Source organism: Condylura cristata, unplaced genomic scaffold (genome assembly GCF_000260355.1).
Source record: "Condylura cristata isolate star-nosed mole 26May11 unplaced genomic scaffold, ConCri1.0 scaffold00014, whole genome shotgun sequence".
Lineage (NCBI taxonomy): Eukaryota > Metazoa > Chordata > Mammalia > Eulipotyphla > Talpidae > Condylura > Condylura cristata.
Window position 1 is genome coordinate 17,355,278 of NW_004567115.1, and position 15,731 is coordinate 17,371,008.

At 33.5% G+C, this 15,731-nt stretch overlaps 1 protein-coding gene across 1 annotated transcript in view; it reads left to right on the top strand.

The window, feature by feature from the left end:
* The window catches only part of TNKS (tankyrase, TRF1-interacting ankyrin-related ADP-ribose polymerase), a 166,594-nt gene that overhangs the window by 74,602 nt on the left and 76,261 nt on the right, over nt 1-15,731 (top strand). The window contains exons 4-5 of the mRNA XM_004682203.2: nt 3,416-3,452; nt 4,181-4,256. Of these exons, the coding sequence (XP_004682260.1) occupies nt 3,416-3,452; nt 4,181-4,256 (113 nt within the window). The remainder of the gene's footprint in view (nt 1-3,415; nt 3,453-4,180; nt 4,257-15,731) is intronic.

A 15,731-nucleotide genomic window follows, 5' to 3' on the forward strand; every position in this document is an offset into this window, starting at 1 on the left:
CTCCCGGGCAGGCGGGAATCGAACTCATGCGGAAGCGGCTTTAGATTCTCAGTGCTGTGCTTTAACCCGCTGCGCCACCAGGGAGGGCCGGTTTTCTTCATTTTTATTCAAAAACTGATTTTGTTTTTACACTGACTAAAAAGCAAAGTTGTTACTACCTCAAGAGGAACACAAGATACTCTTATTCTTTCCCTCTCCCCTCCTCTCTCGTTCTACACGCACGCATACACTCACACACACTCATGCACGTAACTTAACCCTGTCTTTAATTTACTAATAAAAACAATCCAGACTTCAGGAAGTAAACTTTGTGACTTGCTTATTTTATTCATCCCACTTATTTTATTCTAATCAAAGAAAACTATTCTCCATTCCTGGCTGCTATTATCTTGACTATAATTGCCTAGTTTCTTTTTTGGTTGATGTATTGCTAGCCTTTATCTGGGTATTATTAAAGTATATAAGTGCTCCGTAGAGCCCCATAGTCTCAGCCAGAATATTGTCAGATTCTCAGCTCAAATGAAACTGCTCTGGTGGTTTGTTTGATTGTTAAGTAAGTAGCTCAGATTTGTTGCCAGTGTGTGTGAGGAACTCTAAATTCATTATGTTAGTTGTTCTAGCAGTGTTGCAGTTGAAAAATAGCTTCCCTGTTTATGGATTGTGGTCCTTGGGCACCAAACAGTGGATGTTAGAATGTATTGCAGAAAAGCTGATTAAAGTACTGGGTGCACTGAAAGTAACAGTACAAAGTCATTTTGGGATATCTATGCCTGAATCTGTTGGTGCATTTGTATGTTTATTATCAGTTTATCCAGGAGGGAATAACATTTTTGCAAAAGTGCTTCTAGAGAAAGCATCAATAAGCCATGCTCAATGAGAAGTTTATGTAGGTATACTGGATGGGAACTTTGAAAATCCCTAAATACTTTGCACTTTTATCACTTAAGCTTGTTAGTGTCATGTTTCATGTTGACACAGATTTAAATAGTAAATACTTGCTTTTTACAATTTTAACATACTTTTACTGTGTATCAAGGAATTTGTATTTACCCCAGAATATACATTATGTATATAATGTATATTAATTGTCTTCTTCTCCCCATTTTAACTACTTTAATTGTCTCTTCTCCCCATTTTAACTACTTTACTCTCCAACGGAAGTTCACTGGAGTAGGATATAGAAAATTGTATATAATTACAAAACTTACAGATCTTTAAATATATTTTGCACTCCCCTTGTTAAAACTTTACAAGGTTTCCTCATTGTTTTCAAGATAAACTTAGAACTTCTTAGCACAAGAGCCATTCATAATCTTTCTATTTCTTCTCTGCCTCGTTCTTAACCTCCTCCCCATCAAGTGTCCTTTGCTTCGGGTTCACAGGACTACATTTCCTTATCATTTTACTTTGTTTGCAGCCTTTCCCCCCTTTCTTCACTTGAGCATCACCTGTTCTTTCTTCAAGATTCTACTCAAGTTTCCCTTTTCAAGACCTTCTCTGACCCAGAATTACCCTGCCAGTCCCACTTACACTAACCTTTAAGTTCTTTATAGCATTTCATCAGGTTCTTTTCATACTCTTACTTCTTTCTTGTCTGTCTTGTTTAATAGACTATTGTTCTTTAAATTTAGAGATGATAGTGTCCTTTGGTTTTAAACTCAGAACTATGCCTTTCAAATGAAGTTTAGTGATTGACTGAATGACTTCTACAGATAACTCAGTAAATGATTTATTTTGCTCTTTTGAGAGTGTGCGTTATAGCATTTTCTTCACTCAGAATGTATTAAATTGACTTTCCTATTGACAACTAAAATTTTTGGGAAGGTGATTTCTTTGGCTTTGGAAGGCAGGAAACCTTATTGGCTATGGGGTATAACTATGAATTTTAAACAGTTGATTATCTAAAATATGATATATGAAATATGATATGAGAATTGGAAAGACCAACTGTTAAATTCATGAAATTCTACCTTCCACTTACTGACATATGTTGTTGAACCTGTAACTTTATTGGTATATAAAATTGCCTTAGTAAAGCATAGTAACAACTTTTTCTTTATTTGAAAATATGTTTAGTTTCTAAATTTTAATGTAGCCATCTGAGAAGCAAAACAGTTAAACCAAAAGAATATTTCTAATGATGGGTTATAGAATTTAATCATGTGCTGGTGGTCCTGAGGTGTCTTTGTTGTATTTGTATCCATATTCTGCATTGTGTAACAAAAGAGAGACCGATTTTTTTTAAAAAAAAAAATACGTACTTATAAATGAAACTTTTAAAAATAAGGTACTTCTTAACCAAATTACAGCATTTTCATTTGCTGTAAAATTTTCTTCTTACATGTATACTTAATATTTGCTTTCACCTAATTTTATTTGCTTAAACATTTTGTATAATTATTTCTCTAATGATGTAGCATTTTGATATAGCTGAATCATATTCCTGGCTGTTCTTTTTACTTATTAAAAGAAGAAATGCTGCTATTAAAATTCCTTGTTCTTTATTTGAGCTTGCAAAAAATCTGTTACATCTTGAATACCCTAAGTAATTGAACTGAAGGTTTGAAGTTATAGATCTCCTTTCAATCTATGCTATATGAAAAAATAGAATGGAGAAAAATTACCCATATCTCAGTAGTTACAGTTCTGCTCATTCTCAGGCTCCAGCCTTCTTTAAAAAAATATTTTTAACATTTGCTATTTGTTAAAGTTGGTATTGAATTTGTATAAATGTAAAGATTGAAGCATTTTAGAATATTTTTGTCTAAAATTAAAGGATGCATTCTCAGTTTTGGTGTTTGGAGTGCTGCCTCAAAGAGGAGGCTAGCATTTGGTACGTAGTTCACGTATTTCTAATCTACAGACCTACCCTTTGGAGGCAAAGGCTTCATGATTCTGATATTGTTGTTTTCTACCGCTGTAAAGCTTAGCAATGATAATTGATTTTTTTTTTTAACTTTCCATGTCATCACAAATAAAACTGAGTTTTTGGAAGACCAGTAATTTGTACCTTTAAAAAGCAACATTATTTTGCTTTTGTCTCAGAATGTATTATGCTTCACAAGTATACTGTGACAGTCTGAATAGAAAAGGGGGGAGGGGACATTGTCTTCAGCTGGCATGCTGTTATCAGAGGGAATGTGTTTCTGGACACGAGATTTAGCATTCATTGGTTGTCTGAAGAAAGCTATTTCATCTGAGGATTGGACAAGAAGCTGCGTCAATTTGCTGCCCGTCTCCAAGGCACTGGTGATGCTGCCTTCACAAGCTGGCTAACGTCACGGCTCCATCACCCAGCGGGGTGTGGACTCTCTTTTTCTGTTCTTCGCTATTTAATTCTGTATTTGCTGCCTACTGCATTTCTTAATCTGTCTTCTGCCAAATGCTAACAGCATGATATTTTGCAATCATCTAGGTGAATACAAGAAAGACGAACTCCTAGAAGCTGCTAGGTAAGTGATTCCATTCATTTTAAGTGAGTATAATGCATTTAAGGGAGAAAAGAGGGAGGGCAGGTGGAGACTGTAAAAATTATAGCATGTTATTGTCTTGCTTGGATTTTGCTATAATGCAAAGAGGATTTTACACTCAGTCTTTGTATACTTTATTTTTATCATTAGTGTATTGAATGATAATCTTTCATTTAGTGATAATTATAAGATTAATTTTATCTGGTACATTTCTTAAGGTACCTGCAAACATTAGTTGCCCAGCTTTTCAAATAATACTAGTAGAGTATTTAAATACCTCTCTGTTTTTTTTCTGAAAATTTTGCTAACAAAGCTTGAAATATAGAGTATGAAGTAAATGTTAATATTCTCATCCATTCTCTTTTGTTCTTGGTCATTTGTAATTTAATTGATTAGCATTTTGTATGTATTTTAACTCAAGTGCTTCAGATCACTTACCAGAATAAAGTTTGTTTGTAATTAAGGTCACTTTATGCAGATAAATAAATAAAAATGTAAAAAACTGTATTCAAAATGTACCACTATATGATGATTAATAGGAATTAATTAGGAATATATTAATTGAATATAACAAAAGAGATTCATTGTGAACCATAGGGGAAAAAAATCAAAACATATCCATATTGTTTTCCACTCTTGTGAAAAATATCCATAAACATTCATAAACAACTGTATAATTTTATAGAAATTGACTTACTACCTTTTTATAGGAGTGGTAATGAAGAAAAACTAATGGCTTTACTGACTCCTTTAAATGTGAACTGCCATGCAAGTGATGGGCGAAAGGTAAGTTATTTAAAATAAAATATCCCCCTTCAGTAATTTCTCTTAGCTTTACAGTTAACATTTTTGAAGTTGGCATATACACATACAAACATTCATGTATGTGTGTGTGTGTGTGTGTGTGTGTGTGTGTGTGTATGGCTGTATTTTTGCTGGCATCTTTTTACTGTAAAATGAAATGCTGCTGTATATGTATTGGCAGTTGTGACATATTCATAGAGCTGATGAAACATGGATCTTAAGTCTTTTTTTCTTAAACATCTAGAAGCTGTTAACTGAAACTTCTTTTTGCTGATGGTTAAAATTATAGCAGCATATATTATTTTTCTGTTTATAATCATGGAAATTGGATGTACTTGTTTATATCTTATCTTTTGTTAGGATCTTTGCATTTTTTTTCATTATTTGGTGGAAGAAGATTGTGCTTGCTAAACATCAGTACTTTTTCCATTTAAAACTGAAAAAATGCTGCTAATAATTTATATTAGGTCTCTGTAACCACCCTGTTTTTGTTTGTTTTTACTGGCTAAGTTTTTAATGAGGTAAAATAGATTAAAAATAGATTAAAGCAGAGGAAATTTTCTACATTAATACACAGTTGTCATAAATGTAAATTCTTACATAAAATGTACAACTAGCAGCTTCTTTCTCTGCTTTGTATTCTCATGGAATATAAACTGAAATACAGTATGTAACACTTTATAGCCTTTGGAAATTGACTGCAAAGTTTTACAGTGATTTACCTAATAGATGTTGGTAAACAGCACTGTGTACTATAGTCTTTTTTTTTTAATGACAAATTTTTATGTTTTTAAAAACCTAAAACATTTTAAAGTTATCTTCCAATATAGGGGATAATTATCTTGTTCTTAATATTTAAAAGATGAATTCCTTTGAAATTTTTTATTGTGGAAAAGGTGAAGATGGATGATACCCTTTAGAAATAATAAGCTGTTTAGCTTTTAAAAACTCAGTTTTCTATGAATAATAATTTTATAAGTCAAAGTTACTGTATGCCTTGACTACATTTGTACTTTTTTCAAATTCTAATGAAGTCTCCATATAATATTGACAAGAAGTTGAGTCTCTAAAAATATATATTAATTGTAATTATACAGAGCTTATGTTTTGATTCACATGACCTGAGTGTTCATTTTCTCTGGATAATTTGGAATAAGGCTTTTACTTGTATGAGTATCAAGCTATAAACTAGCACCAAGCTTTAAACTAGCACAAGATTTATTCAGTACTGTTAATGATTTGGGATGATATTTTTAAGCGATAACTTTATTTTTCCCTTCAATTTCGAAGTTGCTTTGGGGCTTTTTCGCACACATGTGTATATTGTGAGCTCCAGATTTTTTGGGATCCTCTCAATAGATAAAGTGACTTTTATCACTGGGCAGAAAAGGGGCTTGTTTACTGTGGTAAGAGTGTGTGTGTGTGTATGTTTATAAAGAGCTTTTTTATTATAGCTGGAGTCAATTTCAATCCCAAACTTATTCTCTCATCCTTACCCTTATATCTAGTTCAGTGATTCCTAATAATAAAGGGGCATAAGCACTGATATTTAACAGTTTGTTGCTTTCTTCTTGCTTTATCCTCTACACATATTTATTTTTCTTTCTCCCCAAAGAAGGATAACTTTTTCCTTTTTCCTTAGCTGGAACCTTTTTATGTATTTCTCATCTAAATTCTCATGGTTCCTTTTTTTACATTACTCTTTGGCATTTATCAGGTAGTTCTTGAATTACATAGTTATTAATACATATCTTCTACTCACTGTTTAGCTCTCATTTTACACACGATCAAGCCTAGCACTTTGCATATTGCAGAAGCTTAGAATATAAATATACTTCCTAATAAGCATAATTTTACACAGTGAGTTAAAAAAAATCTTTGTACTATCTGCATTTGGAAAGTTAACTACATATATGCATGGGGGGTTATGTTTTTAGTTAATAGATAGTATCACTAGTTTTATTTTATTACTTCACCTTTGATAATTATACCATGAGGGAGAATTACTTATTTTAAGGTGTAGAATATTTTTAAGAACATGACTCAAAATACTGTGTGAAGTATTCTTAACATGTGAACAATGCAGTAATTTTCCAATATGGGCTCTGTTACCTTTTTCGATTATCATTTTTCTCAGGTTGCTAGGAAAAAAATTAGAATTAAGTATTTACAGGTTTCAGTGCTATGTATGCAATATATTATTCATAATGGTTCATCAATATGTAAAATGAACATAAAATTTTGTAATTAAAATTGAATTATGTTCATATTTAGGTATTGCTCTCATGTATGGCACAAAGTAATTCTTCTTAAATGTATCAGTTGCAGTTAAATCAGGAAGCAGTGACTCTTCTGGGTGCTAATTAATATTGGGTTAAGATGACAATGTTTTTTGTTTTCTTGTATTTATATGCAAAAAGTGTAAGGAAACCTAGCTGCTAAAATACAACTCTGTCTTACATATTTAGTTTTTTTAGGCCACTTGCATGTATTTATTTAACATTAAAAAGTTAAATTACATATTAATAAGAGTTTTATATATATATATAGTAAGTTAGGTATATAAAATTTATTTCTTGATTTTGTATTTTAGAACACTGCAGAATCAAATCCTTTTTTAGAGAGCTCTGAATGTCTGTATTAATGCTTACTTGAGTCTTTGCCTTTCTCTTTTTACTACAATTCCTGGTTTAAAAGCTTCAAAAGCCCATGTAAACATCAAATTTGTAGTGGTTTCAGAAATGAAATGTTTGTTATACATTAACTGGCATGTGGAAAATTGTCCTAGGTATGCTTGGAGGTTTGAGCATTTCTGTTTAATGAAATACATGGGATTATATAGTGACAGTGTAAATTTTAAGAAGCCTATTAATTCTATGCCAGGACATAGATGATTATCTAGTTAGATACTATGTGAGTAGTTAATATTTTTATTTGTTTTCATGACCTGCAGAATTTGGGAAATAGTAAGATAATAGTAAGGCTTTAAGTCATTTATATTAGATTATACTTTTATTTTACATATAAATCAAGGTTGGAACTTGGCTACTATAGAAATTCTCAGTTTTTCGAAACGTAAATAGCAAAAGCAGAAACTTTTTTTGTAATATTTTATTCCAAATTGAAATTTTTTCATACAGTCATGAAAAATGAGGGTCACTTTAGAAATACAGCAGTATAGAATTTATTTCCTTTTGTTCATTATGATTAGGCAAGACATTCCACAGTTCTTAATTTTAAATTGCAGTGATGTATATCCAAATCCTTAAAACAGGTTGTTTCCTTTCTAAAATTCTTATTATTCCGATATTTTCAAATTTGTATCTGTTATCCTTAATTCCCTATATAGATTTTTTTGAGCAGTTGTCCAGTATTCTAGCCTTATGTGATTTAAATTTGAGGTGGTGGTCTCCTGTTTTTCAGCATTCCTTTCCTAAGGATGCCTTTTAGCTGTGATTGAAAATAGCTGAATACATCCCACATTATTGTCACACTCAGCCCTCTTTGAATTTCTTTTGGTGCCTCTCTATATTTCTTTTTTCTGACTGCCTTTATTCATTTACAAAATAAATACCCTAATTAATCCCCTTCTTATAACAAGGCATCGGTTGGGATTAGGAATTACAGTATATGTTGTTAAAAGTAATAAATATCTGTATCTTAAATGTACTTTCATATATCTTACCTATTATTTCTGTGATTGTATGTCAATAAATATTGAAAGTAACCAGTATTTGGTTGGTACTTAATTTTTCATAAAGTATTTAATTTCCAGCTTCTTTCTGCTTCATTCATTCATTTATTCAGTCAGCATTCCATACCTATCATATATAGGTCACTGTTCCAAGTATCATGAGAAATAAATAAATGAATAAATTATATATATATATAATACGTATTATATATAATACGTATTATATATATATTTATATATATATATAGTGTTATTGTTTCATAAGAAGCTCAGCGTTGATAGAATGATTAAGTCTTTTTATTTTTAAGCACTTGTATTTAGACATATATTCTCTTCTGTAAGAATCCACAAATTTAGGTACTTAAGTAATTGGAGAAATTATTTAAATTCAGAGAGATTAACTAGAGTTTCATTAAATGTCAGATCTCAACTATGTAAAGGTTTGCCTTCATAAAGTAGTTAATAATGAGTAAGATACTGGAAACAAAAATAGTAGTGCTTTGAGACTATTTTCAATAACAATTAATCAAAAATAATGTAGGATTTAGTAACATAGAATTGAAGATGCCATAAAAAACCTATGCTATACTTAAAAGAACAAATAGGCCCTCCCTGGTGGCGCAGCGGGTTAAAGCACAGCACTAAGAAGCTAAAGCCACTTCCGCATGAGTTCGATCCCCACCTGCCCCGGAGGTGACCCACATATCGTGGCAGACCTCTTCTGACCTGCCCTCCTCAGCAGTGTACTTCATCAGTTGGCCTGTTCTGCTACCTACTCTCTCTCTCTGGTGAATTCTCTCACCCACCACACCTCTAGCCTGTACCCCAGTTCTGTATGCATAAATAAAATCTTTAAAAAAAATAAAGGAACAAATAAACCCTGAGATTAGACAGATTGGCTTCTGTCCTTTGTTCTTCCACCATTCTGAGTATGTGAGTGTGGCATTATGAGTGCCTTTTTCAGTGTACACATTGGTAAATGGGGATAACCATAGGCATTCACAAGACATTTAAAATCACTTGAATTAATGTGATTAATGTGTAGAGTTTGCAGCACTTAGTAGGTCCTCAGTAAACTAGATCCCTATTATTTTGGCACATTTTTTGAAGCTTTTGGGTATATTTAGAATGAATACATGCTAAGAGTATTCCATTTACTTCTCCTTAAATTGGTCTTGTTTTCCAAGCTCAGATCCAAGTAGGATTTGGAAAAAGTATATGTTACATATAGTCTGCAAAGCATATAAAGTAATATTTTTGGAGTTTAGACTCTCACTTTACTCAATATCACATTTAAAAAATAAATAGCAATTTATAAATAAATTCAGAAATGTTTTCTGTGTCTGTTAACATATATACCTATTTTAAGTAGCATATTTATTAAAAATTTAATAGCCATCTGAAATGAATGCAACAATATTCATTTGAATTCCCAAAAGTACATTCAATGAAAAACAGGAAATATCTAGAAATAGTGTAGTATTTTGTGTTTATCTTTAAATTTTAGGGTTATATACATTCTTCATATGCTAATATAGAGTTCCTCAGTAACTCCCTCCTTCGTTGTAAATCTTCTTTAAATATATTTGACCAATATTTGATAATCCTTATATGATAGATTGTTACTTTGAAGCCCACTCAGTGAGCTTTGTCTCTCATTATTTATGACCTTGTCTAGACTCTCTTAAAGTGAGGGAGCTAAGTATAGGACTGTTTTGATGAATACAATTATATTCTAATATGGCTATTGTGCCATTTCCAGGACTAGTCTCTGAATTGGCCTGGCAGCTGCTGGCTTCTTGCTTTCAAAATGTTCCTTCTTGGAAACCAGCTGTCATGTAATGAGGCAGCCCAAGCAGCCATGTGAAGAACTGGGGCCTGTAGCCAAAAACCCACCTCATCTCAGTTATGTTGCTAAATGACTCTGACCTTCCAGGTGGGTCAACAATTTTAACTTCCTGAGCTCCCAGTCCAACCTCCACAGGACATCGACCATGCTAGCATCCTGGGTCATACTACCTAGGACAGAACCTCTAAGACCCACCATCTTGGGGGTTGTTTGTTACGTTATAATAGACAGGTGAATTATATTACCATAAAGAAATAGGATTCAATGTTTACTATCATTGGGCAAGGAAAATTACATCTTATCTGAGATTTACTGAAATTAGTTCTTTCATGGCTGCTTGGAAGAATGAAGATCTTTAAATAAATACCCAAAGTACTTATTTCTTTAGATATACAGTTATTTTGTAGTTATAGTTTGCAGTTTGTTTCTCCCAGAATGAAAAAAATAATAATCTCATGTATACCTTTTGAGGTCATTGTGTTGTGGTAAAAGAAGTGACTTGAAACTAAGTTAGAAATATACTAGCTATGTGACCATGACAGCTTTTATCATGTCTGAGTTCTCATTTTTGTAGCCTGAAAATGAATTTGTGCTACAAGGTCTCTAAAATATCTTTCAACTCTAACCTTTAAGATTTCAGTGAATTTCTTATTTACTTTTCATCAGAGTTGGAAGTAGTACAAAATTGGGTTATGTAAGAGTCTATAGAGTCACACTCCTGACATCTGAAATAAAGTTATACAGAGCCTTATTCCCCTCTAAGGAAGTGTTAACATTACCCAAAAGGTACATGGTAACTTCCTGTAGTCATTAGTAGCCTTTATCACCTCCCCTTTTCTCACCAAATCTAGGTATTTAAAGATCATATTTGACCTTTCCATGTTTTATGCATCATAGTTCAGATGTTACTTAAGATTACAAGAAGGCCAAAATGCATTAAGCCTACATTTGGCAATTCTCCCAAAATTTTAGGTTTAGTTATTAACCTAATCAAATCACTTCTTTAAAGTACATCTTGCTGGGCAATGCACGTCTTACCTGAAATCCCCTAGAACAACTTTTTTTTTTGTATAAAAATCTTTATCCTTATATATATATATTCATTTCAGAACAGTAAGAACTTGAAAATATCTTTAAAAAAATTTTTATTAGGGGTTGTTTCCACTAAAACAGTGTCTGTTTGTCAAGCATGACATTTATGCTGGTGAGGGTAATTAGTACCCATGCCAACTTTGCTGTTTCTCTCTTTGAGAAAAGAATTTTTAGTAGAAAGGGACCACAGTGTTAAAAAGCAGGTGATGAAACTTGGAAGTTCATTTTAGCTCTGCATAGCCACCCTTTGCTTAAATTTGTTTTTTTCTGTGCTCATATCCAAGATACACAAGTTTCCTGCAGTTTTCATCATGAGACTAGTTGAGGGATAGGGAAAAAATGAGTGCTAAATCATGTTGCTATGAGTGTAATTCATTATTAAAATTTGGTTTATAAGCCAAATTACAAAAGTGACATTTTAGTATATCTCCTTTTAAAATCTTAAGAAACAGTGGAGGAGGGGGAATGTACGGGACTATGATGATAGCACAGGGTGATTTGGTGATGAGAAGCCCACGGGGGTTCCAACTGAGATTTAAAAAATGCACAAAATGATGTAAAATTAAAGTATTATATATATAATATAATACTATATATATAAAAGATAGAGTGTGGGAGGTTGGCCTGGCCATTCAGGCCTGAGTTCATGCTTGGGTCAGGGAGCCAGGTCAGGGAGCCAATCCACATATGGCACAGCAGACCTCTCCTGTCTGGTCTGCTCTTTCCTTCAGCAGTGTATTTCAATAAATCTGCCTGTTTTGCTCCCCCCCCCCAAAAATAATAAAATCATAAGAATCTCAAGTTAAAGTGATTTTTCTTCCTCTACAAGTAAACTGTAAGATATAAATTACAACTGCAACTAGATGTTGAAAAACATCTATCTGGCAGAATGTTAAGGAGATGGGGTCCGGAAGAAACATACAAAGTCACTTCAGTGGCATTGCTACAGTTCTACAGTGGAGTTGGGTGGTGGGTAGTGTTGACATATTTTTATGTATCATGTATTTCATGATGAAGTTATTTTTAAATGTCTCTGTGGTTATGACTTGATTGTAATGTTTTTGGCTTTAATATTAATCAGTTGGCAGTAGATTGTTACTAAAAAAGTTATTATACCTCCTAGTAAAGGGTAAGTTTTACTATGGAAGAAGGCATGCTTAGGTACAAGGAGAAGTCTGGTTTCAGAAACTCTTGTGACCAATAAAGAGCAAAATTAAGGGGGAGGGGACAGTTAATTTTATGGATTTAAGAACTTTGAAGTTACTTGAAATTTTGAGTTAGCATTATTAGAAATAGTTGACTTTACTACAAAACCAGTACAATTACCTGACTCATTATATACTACTTACCTGATATTTTAATTCAGATTGCTGTACCACACACTGGGAGACTTAAGCAAGAGAAATGTATTTCTCACAGTTCTGCAGACAAGGAAGTCTAAGATTAAGGTGTCCTGAAATGGTCATTTTTTGATTAGGGTTTTTCACCTAGCATGCAAAAGGCCACCTTCTTGTTGACGAAGCAAGTTGTCCAGTGTCTTAACAAAGACAAGCACTTTAAATCTTTCATCCGAATCCCACCCTCATGACCCTATTTACTTCCCAAAGACCCTGTCTGTGAATAACATCTCATTGGTGATTAAGGCTTTCAGCATATCAATTTGGAGGGAACACAGTCTCGACAATCTGGTTTATCATTGCCTTTTAAAAATTACTAAGAAGTATAAAACAATCACTCAGGAAGCTTATTTCTCCAAACCCAATTTCTTTCTCATACATTTTCATCCATTCACTCTTTCAACTAAATTAGAATTATAAAAGGAAATTTTAAGACCCAAGAATCTTCATAATATTCTTTTTAAAAGATGACTTTGCAGTGACTAGTAAGAATTCTTTATCTACTACAGAATGTCAGTAGTAAAGTTTTAAAAACACAAAACACCATGCATAATTATTTGAAATGCATATTTAGGTAGACAGACTAGCAAATTTGGAAATCCACTAATTCTGTATGTAAAATGTTTCATAGATTTATTGTCCTTTTGTAAAAATGCTTTAATTTTTAACAGTAACATGATAATACTCTTTACTGAATAACATAAAATTGCCAGTTCAAGTAATCTTCCAGTTTGTTAGAATTGAGGAAGGGACTATGGGCAGGGCACAGAGCTAGGATCTCTGTTCTTGACTCCTTTTAGCTGTGTATTCATACATGCAAACTCAGAAACAGCAGAACTTTATCACTGAAGGAGCTATGAGATGACATCTCCAAGTCCTAGAACTCTTAACTCTAAGAGTTCTAAAGAATATCTAATTCTCCCAGGTTAAACAATTGAAATACCTAAGCCAGATTTCCTCTATATAATCTTTAAATGCAGATCAATGTAAATTGTTTCCTGTTTCAAAAACAAGTCCTTTATCTACTGAATGTTAGTTAGAATGTTTAATATGCAGACTTGAAAATGTAAGGTAGTAAATATTAATTACAAAAAGGAATTCATGTGAAATTTGAGCTATGTGAAAACTTCTCTTTAGAAGTGTAAATTATCAGGTTACTATTAGACCAACAAATTTGGTTTTCATAAAGTCTGTCAGCTGTTTCACGCTAAACAATACAAAATTAATGTTACACCCTCAGAGAGTGCTAAACCTTCCTTTTTTCTTACAAATTCTGTGAGAGGGTGCTAGAGATTCACTTTCATCATGCATTCAGCTATTCTGCTGATTCTGAGTCTAGAAAAAAATATCCGTTAAAGAATCTCCTTGGACTTGGCCACAATGATAACGTTAAGCTAAAATTGAATTAAGTTAGTGTTCAGAGCTTTATTCCACAAAGATCACCCTGTGAATTTCCTGTTCCTTTTTGTCCTTTTCCTTTCCTCTTTCCCTCTCTCCCCAATACAGACATTTAAAATAAAGATCGTCTTTTATATTCTTACTTTAAATGTAAAATTTTACAATATAAGCAATTGAAATATAGAACCTTACTTTATATTCCATAAATTCTACAAATTTTCCAGTACCTGAGGTTCCTTATTAAAGAATGACTACATATGTTACCTGGAAGAACATCCTCTCTGAGGCTGTAAAATATCAATCATGGTTTCTCTCTGTTCATATAGGCTGTCCAGAATTCATAGACTCTAATTTGGAAAAGGTTTTAATGGCAATTGGTCCAGTCTCTCAATCCATTGTCGGAGTCTTCACTATAGCAATTCTGATAGGTTGTCATCTGGTTCTTTTGGAATGCATTTTTTTAAATGAGTGCTCATTAGGGCCCTCCCTGGTGGCGCAGCGGGTTAAAGCACAGCATTGAGAATCTAAAGCTGCTTCCACATGAGTTCGATTCCCGCCTGCCCTGGAGGTGACCACATGGTGTGGCAGACCTCTCCTGACCCACCCGCTGCTCCCCTCAGCAGTGTACTTCGTCTATCTGCCTGTTCTGTTCCCCACTTTGTCTCTGGTGAAGCCTCTCACCGCCCCTGAGCCTCTGGCCTTTACCCCAGTTCTGTATGCACAAATAAATAAATCTTAAAAAAAAAAAAAAAGTGAGTGCTCATTAGTTGGAACCAGGAAATATCTGGATTTAGTGTCAAATTTAGGACCAGCCAGAAAGGGACCAAAAAGATCAGAAATTATCCATTAAGACACAGTTGATGCAACTGGAGGAATAGATGAAGATGAAATGACTGTTAAAAATGTCAAAAAACCCTGGACTAAGAAAGAGGAAGAGTGAATAATGTTCTCCATTTTCAACATTGTGTTGTTATTCCTTTTCTTTGCAGTACATTGTATTTTAAGCAACTTTTGTTACTAAGAAATCCTGCATTTCCTGGCTGCCATCTGGTGGAGTGGTCACAAATTACTGGCAGAGTATGCTCTGTGTACCCTACTCTACTTCTGAACTATGCAGACTGTGAGTGCTCAGACAAAGGAAAAGAAGAAAGGGGGAGGATGCTGACCTCACGCTGGTGTGATTCTTGGCTCTGCTGTTAACTTGCTGTGGTGATTCCCCTGTTCTTGGTTTCCTCATTTGTTACATGGCATTGATAATAGTTTCTAGCTCTAGTAGATGTTTTCTGAGATAAATAATACATAGAAGACACTAGAAACATTGCTTAATACAAAGAAAATATCCGGTCAACTTTTTCTTTCTTTATTAAGAAAAGCTTTTTTTTTTCCTTTTTTTATAGATTTATTTATGTATGCATCAGAACTGGGGTACAGGCCAGAGGTATGGGTTGGGGGGTTGAGAGCATTCACGAGAGTGGGGGGAGCAGCAGGTGGGTCAGGAGAGGTCTGCCACACCATGTGGGTCAACTCCCTGGCCAGGAATCAAACTTGTGCTGCAGTGGCTCGGTAGCTTCATAGTACTGTGCTTTAATTCATTGTCCCACCAGAGCAGTCTATTTTAACTTCTATTTTAACTCCTATTTTCTATCTTCTATTTTATGCTATTGCCACCTCCCTACGTTAGGATTTGTGATGAAAAACATTAATACATTAAATTCTTTGGGGTTATGGGAGTAGCATCATGTCATTGTTAATGAAAATACATAGACCTGTTAAGTGCACTGTGATGAAATCATATCCATGTTTAGGTATATATAGGTATTCATTAGATGTAAGTGAAATAGTTTTTTAAAATTATATTTTGGTTGTAGATTTATTTTTTTAAAAGATTTGTTTATTTGTGCATACAGAACTGGGGTACAGGCCAGAGGCTCAGGGGTGGCGAGAGACTTCACCAGAGACAGAGTGGGGAGCAGAACAGGCAGATCAACGAAGTACACTGCTGAGGGGAGCAGCGGGTGGGTCAGGAG